This window comes from Ascaphus truei, chromosome 1 (genome assembly GCF_040206685.1).
Source record: "Ascaphus truei isolate aAscTru1 chromosome 1, aAscTru1.hap1, whole genome shotgun sequence".
Classification (NCBI taxonomy): domain Eukaryota; kingdom Metazoa; phylum Chordata; class Amphibia; order Anura; family Ascaphidae; genus Ascaphus; species Ascaphus truei.
In genome coordinates, this window is record NC_134483.1 from 416892936 (window position 1) to 416910357 (window position 17422).

General features: G+C 43.9%; 1 protein-coding gene across 6 annotated transcripts in view; it reads right to left on the reverse strand.

Annotated features, from left to right (window-relative positions):
- Positions 1-16788, reverse strand: part of IL15 (interleukin 15) — a 75551-nt gene extending 58763 nt beyond the window's left edge. Inside the window, exons 1-2 of one of the 6 annotated variants that reach the window (XR_012803901.1) lie at positions 16533-16784; positions 15070-15109 (exon numbers count right to left, since the gene is read on the reverse strand). Coding sequence is in view for 3 of the 6 variants with exons in the window: in XM_075614692.1 (XP_075470807.1) it covers positions 15070-15109; positions 16533-16627 (135 nt within the window). In the remaining 3 variants the exon portion in view is untranslated. Of the gene's footprint in view, positions 1-15069; positions 15110-16532 lie in introns of all 6 variants that reach the window. The other 5 variants (XM_075614692.1, XM_075614685.1, XM_075614702.1 and 2 more) reach the window with 5 other exon arrangements.
- Between the last annotated feature and the right edge of the window lie 634 nt (positions 16789-17422).

A 17422-nucleotide genomic window follows, 5' to 3' on the forward strand; every position in this document is an offset into this window, starting at 1 on the left:
TAAACCTTACATTTGTATTTATCAGGCCTTTCAAACAGGTAACTTTTCTTCACGCAACAGAGGATCCTGGATTTCTGCACGTCAGCTTTTATTTATTTTTGTGCCATCGGGCAAGGATTATTTTTCATGGTTTTTGGATGAATATTTTCCTGATTTTTTTATTTTTTTTGGTGTTTATTTTTGTGCCATCGGGCATGGATTGTTTTTTCTGGTTTTAGGTTTGTTTAATTATATTGCAATGTAAAGATCATTGTTTCGGAGTCAGTGAGGATCATTGCTTCGTGGGTCAAGAGTTGATTGGTGCCACCGTTGGATGAGGAGGTTGAGCCTTCCCCCGGCACGGGTAAGAAACACTTTTGACTATAGGGTGCCCAATATTGATTGCTAATGTGGCCATCTGTGCCCATGTTGAGGGCATAGGTAACCACAGTGACAATCAATGGATTCATTGTATTTCATTTTATTTTATTGTTGGGTTTTTTATGCTTCACAAATGGTCAAAAGAGCTTTTAGCCATATTTGGTGTGGGGATGGGGGAAGAGGGGTGGGTGATAGTGGTAATTGCCCTAGGGAGATTGATAAGGCCTCCTAAGAGGTGGTTGCCCCCAAGGAGGGTGGTTAGGCCTTTAGTTAGCGGGAGAGGTAACCCCTTCATTACTTTAGCAGTTAGCCACTAAGGCAGGGGTGTGTAAACTGAAGGGCGCAACATTTTCTGGGGGGTAGCGCGGCGTTTACAAAGCCTCCACGCTCTTCCCCACAACATTTAATATGCATGGGGAGCGTGCAAGGCTTGTGTATATCCCTTACCTGGTCTCCAGCGGCTTCTGGCAACGCATAGCCATGGCAACGCGGCATCACATGACGTTGTGACATTAGAAAACGCTGGAGAAAGGGTAAGAGGGGGGGGTGATCAGGGGGGAGAACATGCAGGAGGGAGCACACAAAAGTTTGCACACCCCTGCACTAAAGTAAGGCTGCGTCCCAGCTAGCGCTGAGCATGCTGAGCGGACGGCGCTTGCGGCGGTTACTTACATATATAGCTATATGTAAGTTGCCACTCACGCTGTGCGCGCGGACACACACGCTCACCCGCACTCGGCGCTTAAGTAAACAAAAAACCTATACTTTCCCGAGCGCTCAACTACCCGCAATGCCCCCCCCCCCTCTTCGCGCTCGTACATACAGGACAACCGGCGCTCATGACTGGGGGGTTATTAATGTATTTTTATTGTTAATTGTTAATGTATTTATGAAGGCGCAATATGTGATTATGTGGGAAAATGATATCCAGTGCTCAAAGAAGCTGGAGACCTGGCACCCTACCTATTGAAGGTACAAAAACAAAACAAAACAGAGACAGACCCTGTGTCAGTACAGAATGAGTACCCACAGCCTGGAAATAGAAACATGCAGACACAGACAGAACTGGAAGCCCCGGGAGATGAGACTGTGCCAGCGATGTGAGCTGGGAGAGGTAGAAGATGAAACACTTCCTGCAGCGCTGCACACAATACTCTGAAGTGAGGAGTGCCCACCTGGAGAAACTCACAGCTCTTATCCAGAGCTCTCATAATATAGAAGAGAACCAAAAAATAGCGATCCTGCTGGGAGAAGATAAAACCACAACAGAACTGGCTGCACACTATATCAGCACCTGCCACAGGCTGAGACGCCCACTAACACCCACATCCCTATGTACACCCAATGTACTGTGTAGTCATTATACCCTACCCCCTGTTATTCATGTACTGTGCAATCATTGTACCCTACCAACTGTTATTCATGTACTGTGCAATCATTGTACCCTACCCCTTATTATTCATGCTTTGGCAATACTCAATTGTTCTTTCATCATGCCAATAAAATTTTGATTTGATTGACTAAAGTGTACCTATTTTCAGATGCCCTATAGCCCTACCCCAAATAGTAAGCCTTAAGTCTTGGACTCCAGTGGTCTCCATTATGAAAACATGTATAAATTATTCATAGGTGCAACTTCTTTGATTTTTACAATTTTTGTCTTCCGAACAACTCAAGGTTTCCTGTTGCCTGCACAAATTATGGGGAGTTTTTAAGGGGTTTTAAGATACAGTATGTAACACCATCAGGTAAAAATTGATTGAGAAATTCATGTATATTGAGATATTAATATAAGAATGTATTATTTTTGTTATATACATATATATATATATATATATATATATATATATATATATATATATATATATATATACTGTATATATGCAACAAAAAAACACATACACACACATACATTTCTGATTTCCCTTGCAACTGGGAATTAAGAGTATGTTTCAATTGCAATAATAATTTTAGATGATGTCCAAATAATAAGTGGATTAGTCTTTACCTCTTTTATTCTAGCAGTTATGAAAAGTTCTCTAGTTGCAATTTTTTTTCCGAGCCTTGAGCTGCGCCAAGCTAAAAAAAATAAGTCTGCTTGCTTATGTTTCAATAACAAGTTGCTGTTTTCTGTATAGTGTACTATAGCATGGTGCCAGCACTGTTAACGCCCTACATTACGTTTTACTTTTACTTAGCACTAGCATACACCATGTATGTACTGTACTGTAGTTGTTAATGTGGCCTTTTGTACTGTTTCTGTTCTATACCTCTGGACATACAGTACTTTCAAACATGCTTGATATCTCAATGCATCCGTTCTAATAAAATACAGTACTTTCAAAATAAATAAAATCTTTCCGTTTTGCTGCTTGGGGGGCAGCAGGTTGCACTGTGTAGAACAGTGGTAGGCAACATTATATACTTCATATTTGTGGCCCTTGAGCTCTCAATAAGGCTGTGCATCATTATCCTACTTTGGTCAGCAGCTTAAGGCTGATGAATGCTGTTCCGCTCCTCTTCATACACTGGGGACTAAGGATTAGTACAGAAGAGGAGCTGGCCAGTATTGATCAGTGTACAGTCATTAAGCTGCTGAGAGAGTGAGGAGAAGCTACCATCCATGCCAGCAATATTTCTGCTCCACACCTGCACTGAGGAGAAGGGGAGAGCAGGCTGTTGTGGTGGCCAGAGGTTGGGGGCGTCAGGTAAAGCCTTGAAAGGCCGCCTTTTGCCCACCAATGGGATAGACCATTGGTGGGCAACCGGTGGCCTGGGCGGCATAGTTTGTAACTTCTCCCCACTCAGCTGTGTAATGACAGTACAGTGACAAACACTGGCCTTCTCCTCTCATGTGCTAATCACTAGTTCCCAGTTTAATTAAACAGCTGACCTGAGCGAGGACAAGCTCCTACCCATGGCTGCTATGCCCCTGCTGCCTGTGCACTATATATATGTGTGGGGTTAATGTGTAGCCCTTTTGAGAATGCAAGGGCCACAGTACTATATCATCACTAGTGTAGACTGTGGGATTCAGCTATATAAATTGTCAGAAACCATCTACTGTAGTAGTTGTAGTAAATCTTTCTGTGTGTTGAATGTTCATAAATATTCTTTATTGTATTTAATGATGATGTTATTGTAGTTGCATGTGAATGGAATAAATTATTGAGATCTATTTTTCATTCTTATGAAAATGATATCCCAGTTATGCATTGACGTCTGCCATGACCAGAACTTGCCCTCTTAATGAGCAGGAAAGTACTTTATCTGTGTGAGTCGGCATTGTTATTTATTCTTGCCACTTCCCCTAGTGCACCACCCCTATTCTATCCCTATTTTGGAGTGCTTGTATCAACTCTCTTGTGAGCAGGAAAGTAGCTATATTATGCTTACAGAAGGGGTTATTCATGAAACTGTGATTGTGTCGATTGGGAGTTTTTGTACAATAGTTCCCCAATAGGCACTATCAGAAGATGATATAGAGATATATACAGCTCAACCCCTTATAACGCTGTGCTTGGAGTCTAAAGAATCACATCGTGCTATAAGCGGATCGTGTTAGAAATAATGTACAATTGCATGCATTGTACAATATAGTATTTAAGACACCAATAAATCGTGTTGTAAAGTATTCATAAAAACGAAAATTGGGAGCCACGCTTGCATCGCGTTATAAAGGGGGTTGATTTGCATTGTAACGGATCGCGTTATAAAAGGGGTTGAGCTGTTGTACTGTATGTTACACCTCCTCAAACACATACAGGCATACCCCGGTTTAAGGACACTCACTTTAAGTACACTCGCGAGTAAGTACATAACGCTCGATAGGCAAACGGCAGCTCGAGCATGCGCCGGTCAGCATGTCCTGAATAGCAATACCAGCTCCCTACCTGTACCGAAGCTGTGCGCAAGCGGGGAGACTATAGAGCCTGTTACAAATGCGTTATTTACATCAGTTATGCACGTATATGACGATTGCGGTACAGTACATGCATCGATAAGTGGGAAAAAGGTAGTGCTTCACTTTAAGTAAATTTTCGCTTTACATACATGTTCCGGTCCCATTGCGTACGTTAATGCGGGGTATGCCTGTACATGATACATACATATACTGTATACACACTAATAGGTGTGTGTATATAAGTACTAACATACAACAAACTTGGGAAAGGAAAACAAATACTTCAGGGAATAAAATGCACCACAATAATAAGTCCCTTTATTTTTTTATTGTTATTCTGTGCAAAACTTGTTTCTCAATTGTCATTTCCATACTTGGGCAAAAATTGCCAAATAAATCAATATATGCTGGCACCGAGTATTTATTTACTCTCTCTCTCACCCCTCCCCTCTCGCTCCCCACTCCCAACTCACTCCCCCCTCCTCTTTACTCCCCACTTCTATCTCACCCACTCCCCCCACCACATTCATTAAACACACACACACTCAATTACACATACATACACCTGTCTCGCCCAGACCTGCTAGTCTGGGTGACGTGACCACACAGGCGTACATTTAAGGTTTGACTCAACTTTTGATGCAGGGCACAGAGAAACGAACAAGCAGGGGAGGGAGTTATTGAACGTGGACGTACCAAACTGAGCCACCAGAAGTTGCTGAAAGAGCAGTATGGGTTGCTGACCCCTGGCATACTGTAGGTGAAAAGCACTCAGAAGATGCAAAACTATTTCCATTAACTTATCATGGCGAAGCTGGGGCTTTGAGGTTGGTGTTCCTTACTGAGTGAGTAGGAGGCTGGATAGTTCAGTGTCCAGACGTCTGATCATTGTAGAGGCATCACCAAAGTAAGATTCACAGTGGGTGAGGCTGACTAGATTTTAGAGGAGAATGTCAGGCCATCCGTCCGTGAGCTGAAGCTGAAGCAAAAGTGGGTCATGCAGCAAGACAATGATCCTAAACATACAACTAGATGTACAAAAGAATGGCTGCAGAAGAAAAAATTCTGCATTTTAGAATGGCCTAGCCAAAGTCCGCACCTAAATCCCATTGAATTGTTGTGGCAGTACCTGAAACAAGCTATCCATGCAAGAAAGCCCTCAAATGAGTTGAAGCAGTTATGTAAGGAGGTATGGGCCAAAATTCCTCAAAACCGATGTGAGAGACTGAACAGCATTTACAAGTAACTCATAGTTGAAGTCATTGCTGCTCAAGAGGGTGCCACCAGGTACTGAATCTAAAGGTTCACATATTTTTTCACACATGGATATTGAATGTTGAATCATTTGTGGATACATAAAAGTTGAAAAAGTATCATGTTTTTGTGTCCTTTGTTTGACCAGGTTATCTTTAGCTACTATTAGGACTTAGATTTAAGATCGAATAACATTTTAGTTTTGAAATATGTGAAAATCCTAAGGGGTTTACATACACACACTCACATACCTTTTCCCGCCACTGTAGCTATCTAGCTGATCTATTTTTCACTTGCGCTAGGTCTCTCAAATTAATAATATCTCTCCTCAATCCGTCACAATATATATCTTGCTGCCACCACCAAAGAATTATCAAGATGCACTTCTCTCACTGCCATTCTCGCCCTTCTAACCCCAGACCCTAGCTAAATTCCCACACGTGCATGCTGCATTCCTGCACTCGTTCCTCTGAACGCCTTTGGAGGAAGTCTCACACTCTCGCAGACTTTCTTCACTACAAAATTATGCTGTCCTGTTTCAACTCTGCCCTCTTTCAGGCTTAACAAACCTACTTTTCTCAACTAATCTAACCCCAGCCGACTCTTCTCTGTCTTTGACTCCCTATTCAGACCACCCTCAGCTGCCTTTTCTTCCTCCTCCATCTCACCTCAGGACTTTTCTGGCTATTTCAAGGAAAAGGTGGAATCCATACGTCAGGACATCCCCTCTGTTTCCTCCTCCCACCCTACACCTCTTCCTAACGCTCCTCCTGCCTTCTTTGTCTCTTTTTCCGCTATCACAGAGGAAGATGTGGCACTGCTGTTCTCTTCTTCTCCATCTTTCACTTGCCCTCTTGACCCAATTCCCTCCCATCTTCTAAAACCTCTTGCTCCTACTAAAATCCCTATGCTCACACATATTTTTAACTCCTCCCTCTACTCTGGTACCTTTCCCTCCTCCTTCAAACATGCAACAGTCATACCATTACTCAAAAACAGCAAGGTTGGCCCTACCTGTCTTTCTAACTATTGTCCTGTCTACCTCCTGCCTTTTGCCTCTAAACTCCTTGAATGTCTTGTATTCTCTTGCTTACTCCATTTTCTCAACACCTATTCTCTCCTAGACCCGCTACAATCTGGCTTCCGTACTGCTCACTCCACCGAAACAGCCCTCACTAAAATAACCAATGACCTCCATGCTACTAAAGACAGAGGTCATTACACTCTGCTCATACTACTCAACCTCTCTGCAGCATTTGATACGGTGGGCCACCCTCTTCTCCTTCACATTCTCCATACTCTTGGCATTCATAACAAAGCTCTATCCTGGATCTCCTCTTACCTCTCCCATCGTACTTTCAGCATCTCTTCTGCTAACACCTCCTCCTCCTCTATCTATCTTTCTGTGGGGGTACCTCTGGGCTCTGTCCTGGGACCTCTCCTATTCTCTCTGTACACACTCTCTCTAGGTAACCTAATCACATCTCTTGGGTTCAAATATCACCTCTATGCTGACAACACACAAATTTACTTTTCAACCAATGACCTTACACCTGCTGTACATACCAAAGTTTCTGAATGTTTCTTTGCGATATCATCCTGGATGGCCCTCCATCGACTTAAACTTAACATGCCAAAAACAGAGCTCCTCTTCCTTCCTCCCAAACTTGGAACCAATACCTCCTTCCACATTACTGTTGTAAGTTCAATCATACACCCAGTAGCCCAAGCACGCTGCCTAGAGGTCACACTCAACTCCTCTCTCACTTTCTCCTCTCACATTCAAAACGTCTCTAAAACCTGTCACTTTTTTCCTCTGCAATATCACAAAGATACACCATTTCTTCTGTTGCTGGACTGCTAAAACTCTGACACAGGCCCTCATTCTCTCCCGTCTCAATTACTGTAACTTCCTGCTTTCCAGCCTTCTTGCCTCTCACCTGTCTCCCCTATAATCTGTGCTAATCATTGCTGCCAGAATCACTCCACTCTTTCCTAAATCTGTCTCAGCACCTCCCCTGCTGAACTCCCTCTCTGGCTTCCTATCAAATCCCGTATCACACATTCAATTTTCCTCCTAATTTTTAAAGCGTTATACTCTTCTGCTCCTCCTTACATCTAGGCCCTAATTTCTCGCTATGCACCATCCCGACTCTTGCGTTCCGCTCAAGGATGTCTTCTCTCTACCCCCTTTTGAATCCAAAGCCCTCTCCAGCCCTAAACCTTTCTCACTGACTGTCTCACATCTCTGGAATGCCCTTCCCCTCAATACCAGACTAGCATCCTCTCTATCCACCTTTAAGACCCACCTTAAAACACACCTGCTTAACGAAGCATAAGAGTAGCACCATGGCTAATACTATACACCTCATACATAAAGCGTGGCCCCCTAAAGAGCACTTACCAGTATGCCCTCATACTGTATCTGTATGTTCCTCCAACCAATTAGATTGTAAGCTCTTCAGAGCAGGGACTACTTTTCCGAAATGTTACTTTTATGTCTGAAGCACTTATTCCCATGATCTGGTATTTGTATTATTTGGCATGAACAATTTAAAGGGACCAATGCCTGGACTAATGCCTGCACTAATCTCAAGTGGGCTACACCTGAGCCACATCCAGCCTCGGCTTATCACCGTTACGTATATCTGACCACTCCCCCTCTCTTACGTCTCATTGGCCCTCTCCGGTATTTAGGTTCACTCTGCCCTCTGTTGTTGCTGAGCATAGACCTTTCTATGCACCGTGCTCATTGCAGCCTGAGTACCTGTCTCTCTCGGTATCCGTATCCCTGTTCTGACCCTGCTTGTGCCTGACCAGTCTCTTCTTGTTCCCCTGGACCATGGCTTGTTAAACGGACTTCTACGCTCTCTGCTCCACAACCACGGCTTACAGACCTCGACCAGTCTACGCTCTCTACTCCACGACCTCGGCTTACGGACCTCGACCATTCTACAGTCTCCAACCCCGGACCATAGGCAAGTACCCGCTACTCTCTTCACTCTACTACCCTCACCCGGCAACACATTCACGACCCTGCAATCCGGACCCACCCCCGTGGCTTAGGGCGGTGGTGTTATATCTTCACCTCAGCCCCGCGGTCCAGTCCAGGTTGTAGTGAGCATCCGTGACAGAAATATTCTCAAATTTTTTCATAATGTTCTTATGCTTGCTTGTGTAAGTAAACAGTATGAATAGGCCTTCTGAGAAGCTACTTTTCTACATGGAGGAGCAGCTTCACAATATATAAAATAGGGGCGATAGAAATAAAGTGGATGTCATGACATCATGTGTTTGGTATGACTGTTCAGTTAAGGATGCCAGGCAGAATTGTATTACAATGTCATATCGGAGTTAAAGGTTAAATATTGTAGTGATTAAAGACGATAGGTTAATTACAAAGTGAAAACGACTGAGAAACGTTAAGCATGCTGCATAAGAAACATTATTCCTGTAATCTTCAAAGATTTGTTATGTATTTACAAGTCCTCATGTAACGGTGCTTCCCCCAACCTCTGGGAGATTCCCCTGTTACCAGGTGTATGGTTCATGCTACCTGTTGGCTCACAGAATGCTGAGTGGTCCGCCGATGGTTCTGGGGACTGCAGGACAGGCTTCTGGGGTATATACCCGACATTTACTCCATGGTACACAACGCCTCCATCTGCTGTAGGCCCCAGATGTATGGAGGCAATCTCCCACAGTAGAAATGGTTTCCTCTCCCCCCAGAAAGATTACACACCAGGCGGGATATATAGCTAACTGGAACCGGTTTTATTTTTGTGCAACCACAGTTTCAAGGCAGTCCCTTCCCAATACAGTCACTGATCTGGTCTCCAAACTTAGGATGGTCCCTGGACCTTCACTACGGGTCAAGGACCCCCGCAGTAGTCCCTGCTCTTCCCTAGCCGTCTAGCAGGACCATGGGAAAAGGTAATCACTCACTCTCCCCTTCAGGGAAGAGGTCTGCCAGTGCACAGCAGTACTGTGTGATACCTTGTCTCTCAACAGTAGGGACACTAATACATTTGGGGTTGCTACTCCCTTAAGTACAGTAGTGGGAAGGTACTAGGTCCCTTTTTCATGAGAAGATATGCACTGAGGTTTTGCACTATATGTTGTGTCATTTTGTATGATGCGCTGGCCTTTCTGTTTTTGTTTTTATATCTTGCCACGCTCAGTAGCACTGCTTTTTGACACTAATATACAGTTGTGTGAAAAAGAAAGTACACCCTCTTAGAATTCTATGATTTTACATATCAGGACATAATAACAATCATCTGTTCCTTAGCAGGTCTTTTACTTAGGTAAATACAACCTCAGATGAACAACAACACATGACATATTACTGTAACGCTCGGCCTGCCCACAAGCCAGACGAGACCCCGGGACTGAGGTGGAAAGGAGTAATACCACACACCTGACAGTAAACGGGGGCACGGCCGGAGTGTGGAAGTAGAGTAGATGGTCCGGGTAACAAGAATGTAAAATGATACCGTACTTGAAAGCTCCGGCGAAGAAGGGTAACGTTCGTAAGCCAAGGGTCGTGGATTGGAGAGAGCAGCGTAGTTGATTGTCCGTAAGCCTGGGTCGTGGAGTGGAGAGAGCAGCGTAGTAGATTGTCCGTGTGCCGTGTCCTAGGGTTGTAGAAGTCTGCGGCGTAGAAAGTCCAAAGCGAAGTCCAAGGGGTTCCAGAGAGCAGCGTAGTAGAGTCCAAAGCAAAAGGTCAAATCCAGGGAGGTCAGCAGAATTTCCAGGGACAGGAGCAAGCACTAAAAGACAAGAGAGGCCAGGCAAACGCAGACAGCACCAAGGTACAGAAGCTATGCAGAGCAAAGAGGAAATGGTGAAGGGGAATTATATAGGGGGCTGGGACCAATCAGGGGAAGGGGAGTGATGGAGGAGCGGCCCGAAGAAGGACCTGATAGGAGAGCAGAGTGTGAAAGTTTGGGACCAATGGGAGTGAGGGGAGGAACAGAGGAGTGACCTAAGTAAGACCCAGGTATGGGAGAATTACTAGAGGCTTCGGGAGTGGTCTGAGTAAGGGGAGGAGCGGAGGGACGGAAAAGGGAAGGGACAGAAAGGGAAGAAGGACCTGAGAGGCATAGCTGATGGGGAAGGAGCGTGTAAGGTACTTGTGCCGCGTCAGAGGAAGCGGAGAATAGGAGAGCCGTACCGGAGGGTTTGGGAGTAGTCAGAAGAAGGGGAGGAGCAGAGGGATGGACAGGGGAAGGGTCAGGTAAGGAAGAGGAACCTGGGAGGTGGAGCTGGCGGGGCAGGGGCAGAGACACGCAAGGTGCGTGCGCCGCGTCAGTGGAGTCAGGCGCCCGGAGCTAACTAATGGCGGCTTGGGTCCGCACGCGCCCGTAGGGATGACGCACGTGGCCTGGAGGTGCGGGGTCAGCGGCCAGTAGCGGGGAACACCGCCGAGGAGCCCGAACAGCCTGTAAAGAAGGTATACCCGCAGCGCAGATCCTTACAATTACACCATGTCATGATTTATTTAACAAAAATAAAGCCAAAATGGAGAAGCCATGTGTGAAAAACTAAGTATACCTTATGATACAATAGCTTGTAGAACCACCTCTAGCAGCAATAACTTGAAGTAATCATTTTCTGTATGACTTTATCAGTCTCTCACATCGTTGTGGAGGAATTTTGGCCCACTCTTCTTTACAACATTGCTTCAGTTCATTGAGGTTTGTGGCCATTTGTTTATGCACAGCTCTCTTAAGGTCCAGCCACAGCATTTCAATCGGGTTGAGGTCTGGACATTGACTGGGCCATTGCAACACCTAGATTCTTTTCTTTTTCAGCCATTCTGTTGTAGATTTGCTGGAGTGCTTGGGATCATTGTCCTGTTGCATGACCCAATTTCGGCCAAGCTTTAGCTGTCGGACAGATGGCCTCACATTTGACTCTAGAATACTTTGGTATACAGAGGAATTCATGGTCGACTCAATGACTGCAAGAGTCCCAGGTCCTGTGGCTGCAAAACAAGCCCAAAACATCACCCCTCCACCACCGTGCTTGACAGTTGGTATAAGGTGTTTGTGCTGATATGCTGTGTTTAGTTTTCGCCAAACATGGCGCTATGCATTATGGCCAAACATCTCCACTTTGGTTTCGTCTGTCCAAAGGACATTGTTCCAGAAGTCTTGAGGTTTGTTCAGATGCAAATTTGCAAACCTAAGCCGTGCTGCCATGTTCTTTTTAGAGAGAAGAGGCTTTCTTCTGGCATCCCTTCCAAACAAACCATACTTCAGTCTTTTTCTAAAGTGTACTGTCATGAACTTTAACATTTAATATGCTAACTGTGTCCTGTAGAGTCTGAGTTGTAACTCTTGTTTTTTTTGCAATTTCTCTGCGCATTGCACGGTTTGACCTTGGGGTGAATTTGCTGGGACGTCCACTCCTGGGAAGATTGGCAACTGTCTTGAATGTTTTCCACTTTTGAATAATCTTTCTCACTGTAGAATGATGGACTTGAAATTGTTTGGAAATGGCCTTATAACCCTTCCTAGATTGATGGGCAGCAACAATTGCTTCTCGATCATTGCTGAAGTCTTTCCTCCTTGGCATTGTGTTAACACACACCTGAATGCTCCAGACCAGAAAACTGCTAAAACTTTGGCTTTTATAGAGGTGGTCACACTTGCTGATGATCAATTAATCAAGGGCATTTGATTAGCAGCATCTGTCTGCTACTTAGCATCTTAATTCCTATGGAAGCACTTGTGTACACAAAACAAGTGACCACCAGGGGTCACTAAGGCTCTAGAGAGTCGCACTCAAAATCACTAAACACCATACAGTAGGTAAGGTATTAATATATTATACACTTCTGTCGATAAAAAGTTACTGTCCAAAAGTTACGGTCCAAAAAACACCTATAGATGAACTAATAACAATCAAATATTAAAATAAAAAAAAATAAAAAAATGTATTGTAATCCATAGAAAGACGAAAGACGTGGAAAAAATATATACAGTGAATAATTAAAATCCCCAATGGCTGAGATGGCGTAGAGGGTGTAGGTATTATCTATCGAAATAGATATCCTTCATCAGGAGTGGGATAGGGAGATCTGGCTATGATGATAGTATTGATAGTGATCTCATCACTATCTAAGTGCTGGTGCAAAATACATAGTGTATATAAGATCTCCTGAGTAGAAGGTATGTATAGCGCATATATCAAGGATCAAAATAAAACGATTAATGCAGTGTGAAAATTGTCCTATATTCTTATCTTAGTGTATTCACTATAAAACATATTACAATATACACCCTGGGTATAAGGTCTCCTAGGTAGAGGATATATATCACACATACAGTATACTAAGAGCAAAAAATATACCGTTTGCAAGTTGCAATTTGTCCTGCGTTTACATCTTAGTAGAGTCACCGCTTCACAAAAGTTTGTGTAGGTCCAATTGTCTCAAAAGTACAATACCTAGAGTCATAATATAAATGGACCCGTGGCATAGCATCATAGGATTGCATATGCAGAATATCATAGGAAATAAAGTCACATAACAGATGTTAATCGTGCTATCTGAATATAGAGTCCCGTGACCAAGGTATGTTCTGCATAATATGTTGTGTAATTGTACTAATCTTAGAGAGAAGAGAGTATCTCTCTTTGTATGGCGCTATACAACCGTGTCTTCATAGATATCCCCTCATTTTCCGGATCAGTTAAAAGAACGCCGTCTCTCCTGGTGCACGTCACAGACCAGACGTCACCATACCTGACGTACGTTTCACGTGCTACGGCACGCTTCTTCAGGTGGAGGAGTCACATCTAGTGAGCGTCCGTATGCCTGATATAGTCGAACTTATAGGAGAAGCCAAAGTATCGGCCAATCATATGGTAAGTATTCTGACAACACCTTACACGTTGTCAGAAACAGCAACATTCCTATGGAAGCAGTAAGTGTGTACTTAGTTTTTCCCACATAACTTCTCCATTTTGGCTTTATTTTTGTTAAATAAATCATGACACGGTGTAATGTGTCATGTGTTTTTATTCATCTGAGGTTGTATTTACCTAATTTTTAGACCTGCTAAGGAACAGATGATTGTTATTATGTCCTGATATGTAAAACCATAGAATTCAAAGAGGGTGCACTTTCTTTTTCACACAACTGTATGTGCTGTATATGATGTGATGGTGGGTTTTGGGGTTCTGGAGCTTGATGGGTTATGCAGCTGTTGTTACTTGGAGGTGTGGCCCCTCCTCCCCATGGTTTAAAGCTCGCCCGCCCCACTTTCCAATTAGCAGTTTTTATCATGATCCTGTGTATCACAGACCCAGTATGGTCTTTCTCCCTCCAGCAGAAAAGAGAGGCTCATGAGAATTGTGCCTTGTAGTGTTAGGACCTGCAGATTGGGCATGCCGTGAAGTGGCTGCAAGCTTATAACCTTTTCGCCAAAGGGTTTAACTAAATTACCCTTTTTCATGAGCAGATAAGCACTGAGGTATTGCACTATATGTTGTATTGTATTGTATGTCTTTATTTATATAGCGCCATTAATGTACATAGCGCTTCACAGTAGTAATACATGTGGTAATCGAATAAATAACAGATAATATAAATAACAGATCATGGGAATAAGTGCTTTAGACATAAACATAACATTAAGGAAGAGGAGTCCCTGTGTCATTTTGTATGATGCGCTGGCCTGTTTTTGTTACTAATACATTTTGGGTTGCAACTCCCTTAAGTATAGTAGGGGGAAGGTACTAGGTCTGAACCCAGGATTGGGCAGAACACAGACCTAGCCCCACCTCCTCCCCTGTCACTCAAGGAAGCTGCCTGTGTGGGGAAACCCCATAATTGGTACTGGCACTGCCTGCTCTTACCAGGGCTTGCGTGCCAGGGAGGGCAGACTGGTAGCCAAACCAGGCATGGCTACACTCACACTAATTAAGAATCCCATGCTGTAATAAATGTCTAATTCATATTGAATGTGTGTAGTGTATACCAGCGGTGATGAGGAGTATGGGAGATTGCTCCCATGTGTGTGCTCGAATAGTATACAGATTGTGTGGATATAATGATGGTATATTATAGATGGTGGGGACAGGTATATAAAGTCTGTGAGGACCTATCGCCGCCTGGTGCAGGCATGAATAATGAATACTTGAATAGTCCCAGTCACGTATATATACAGAGCAGAGTGCAGCCAGCATTGGAAGGTAAGGTGTTAGATATATATCTGTTGAGTGTCTCCACCTGGAGCCATGTGGATATTGTCCCGTCTCTCGTTAAGAGCAACATAACACTGTTAAGGCTATACTACTCCCACATAGGCTGTACAACTGTTTCTTATGCCGCTAACTCCTGTGTACTTGGAGTGTGCTGTAGTCGCCAGGACCGTCGACGTAACTATGACGTCAGCAATCGCGACGCTCCCCCACGAGAATTCCTCCCGGGTCTCCGTTATCTCATAGGAAAATGCAGCTGGTAACTCTGCACCACACAGCTAAAATATAGCAAATAAAGCTAATAAAGTCCATTGAACATGCCAGGAGGGTATACTCACTTCCTGGTTGTCTGTCTGTCCCCCAAAGCGTGCTTCCAAACTGGTGATCGGTAGAGTTGAAAAAAAGGTAGAAAGAATGGGCATAATTATCAGCGCCCAACGAGGCGGGAAATGCGTCAGAGGATTTCTGTGCTATTTTTAAACTTTGGCTGTTATGCCATAATACAGAACATTTAACTTTATATCTACTGCCAGCCTCATCTCTACACCAGCAGTGCCCATTCTTTCTTCCTGTTTTCAACTAAATTTGTCTAAATTTGGCATAGGTTGAACTTGATGGACCTACGTCTTTTTTCAACCTCATCTACTATGTAACTATACCAGCAGTGAGCATCCCCCTATGGGGGCGGGAGAATTTCTAGGGGGGCGCGGGCAGTTACAGGGGCCCTGCGCTCTTCCCCACGGCATTAAATTAAATGCCGGGGGAGGCGTGAGGCCTCTGTAACCCACATACCTCCTGCCTGCTAGGTTTTCGGCAACGCGGCGTCAAATAACGCAGTAGGGTCACATGACGTCACATAACCCGCGACATAATTTGACACGGAGACATTGGGAGAGGGGGGCGCGAACACTGCGGCTCCCAGGAAGGGGGCCACAGCTCAAAAAGTTTGCACACTGCTGGTGTATACTGTATACACTGTAGTGGCTTTTTCTAGTTAAACATTATCTACACTACTATTAACCTAGTACAATTCTTTGTTTTTCCCCGCCTCATGCAGCTGAGTGAAGACATGCAAGTTATTACTCTCCATTGAAAGAACTCCAAATTAAATGGATATTGGTTGAATAAGTATTAAAATGATAAAACTTTGAAAGTCATATCACGGCCCCTCCGGCGCTGGCGATCATGTAATCACTCTCCTGATCGCTCACAAGATCGCTTGCTGCTTATGATATGTAAATGGAAGGCAAGGTCCATCACCCTCTGTTTAGAACACCATCATGAGCTCTGATTAGGATTGCCAGGTGTCCGGTATTGAACCGGACTGTCCTGTATTTGGACACTGTCAAGTAGAAAATGAGAGGTACTGTAATACTGGACGTGTGTCCCCGGTATTTCCCTCCCTGGACATAGTGACCCGACGCACCTTTCACCATTGAGTCCAGTATTTTTGGAGAAGCCACCTGGCAACCCTAGCTCTGATTGCAAACGCACCCTAGAAAACTAGCAAAACCTGATGACGCACAGCGTATGTCATAACGGCCTCAATGACGTACACTGCACGTTTATATGGCACCGAAGTGGTTAATGTTGTGCTTTGATATTTGTTACCCCCAACAAATGAGTAACTTGTCAGCTGAAAATTACAGAAAAGCATCGGAACAGAATGTCACACACAAAGAAAAACTAACAATCAAGTATTTACTGCACAAATTAGTGCACTAATTAGTGAACAAAAAATTATCCAGAAAGGCAGTAGAGAGGGCGGGAAAAAAATGTGTGCAACACAGTGCTGACTTACTGTCTACATCCCGTTTGAACTGCAACCCATTGTCCAGGAAATGTCTTGTGTGCTCTCGAATACAGGGGCCACTGGGCAGTGTTCAGGAACTGCATGTACTGTACATCCAGGATCAGAGGAAAATACTGGAGCTTTAGTAAAAAGTGTTGCTGTTCACTTCCTGTTTCTCTGGTGTACTTGTTGCTGAATGTAGTTGGTTGTTAGGCAGTGACATACTGTATGTGCAATGCTTATGCAGCTGTAATTTTATTGCTGCGTGCAAGGAATGACAGAGGAGTGTTGAGTCTATGGGGGTTATTCACTGAACTGTGAGAGTACATGCTGGCAGTATTGTAACCGTGTTAGGAATAACCCCCTGTGTTTCAGGCTTGGCTGATTGTAATCTAAAAAAACAGTTGGAAAAGGAAAGCAAATGCTCTCCGCCTCCCCATGTATAAATACAGTGTGTGCCTAGCACAGGAGCCGACAGAGAGCAGATAGCCTGTTGCATGGTACAGTATGAGTGTTAGGCTAAATATATGTACTTTTTGCTTTATCAGTGAATTAAAATTCAGGGGGGGGAAAATACTAATTGTTCATATCTTCTGTTTCGGTAACTAATTAACGTGGGCAAATTAATTCATAATCAGCTGGGGGTTTTAGTTTTACATTATTATTCACAATGGATTATTCAATGAAGAGTATGTATGTGTGTACAGTAGAAAAGAGTGATAGTGCGCAGCTAATAACTAGTGACAACAAATATCAAGTGAACAGTGCACCGTGATTAAACAAACAATGTTGTGGACCTTGAGTGTGGATCTGGCACTAATCGTGGGTCTGCAGCCTTTCTTGGGGGTGGCTCGACACCCCAGGAACTAAACAAAAAACAAAAGAACAAGGCGCACAAC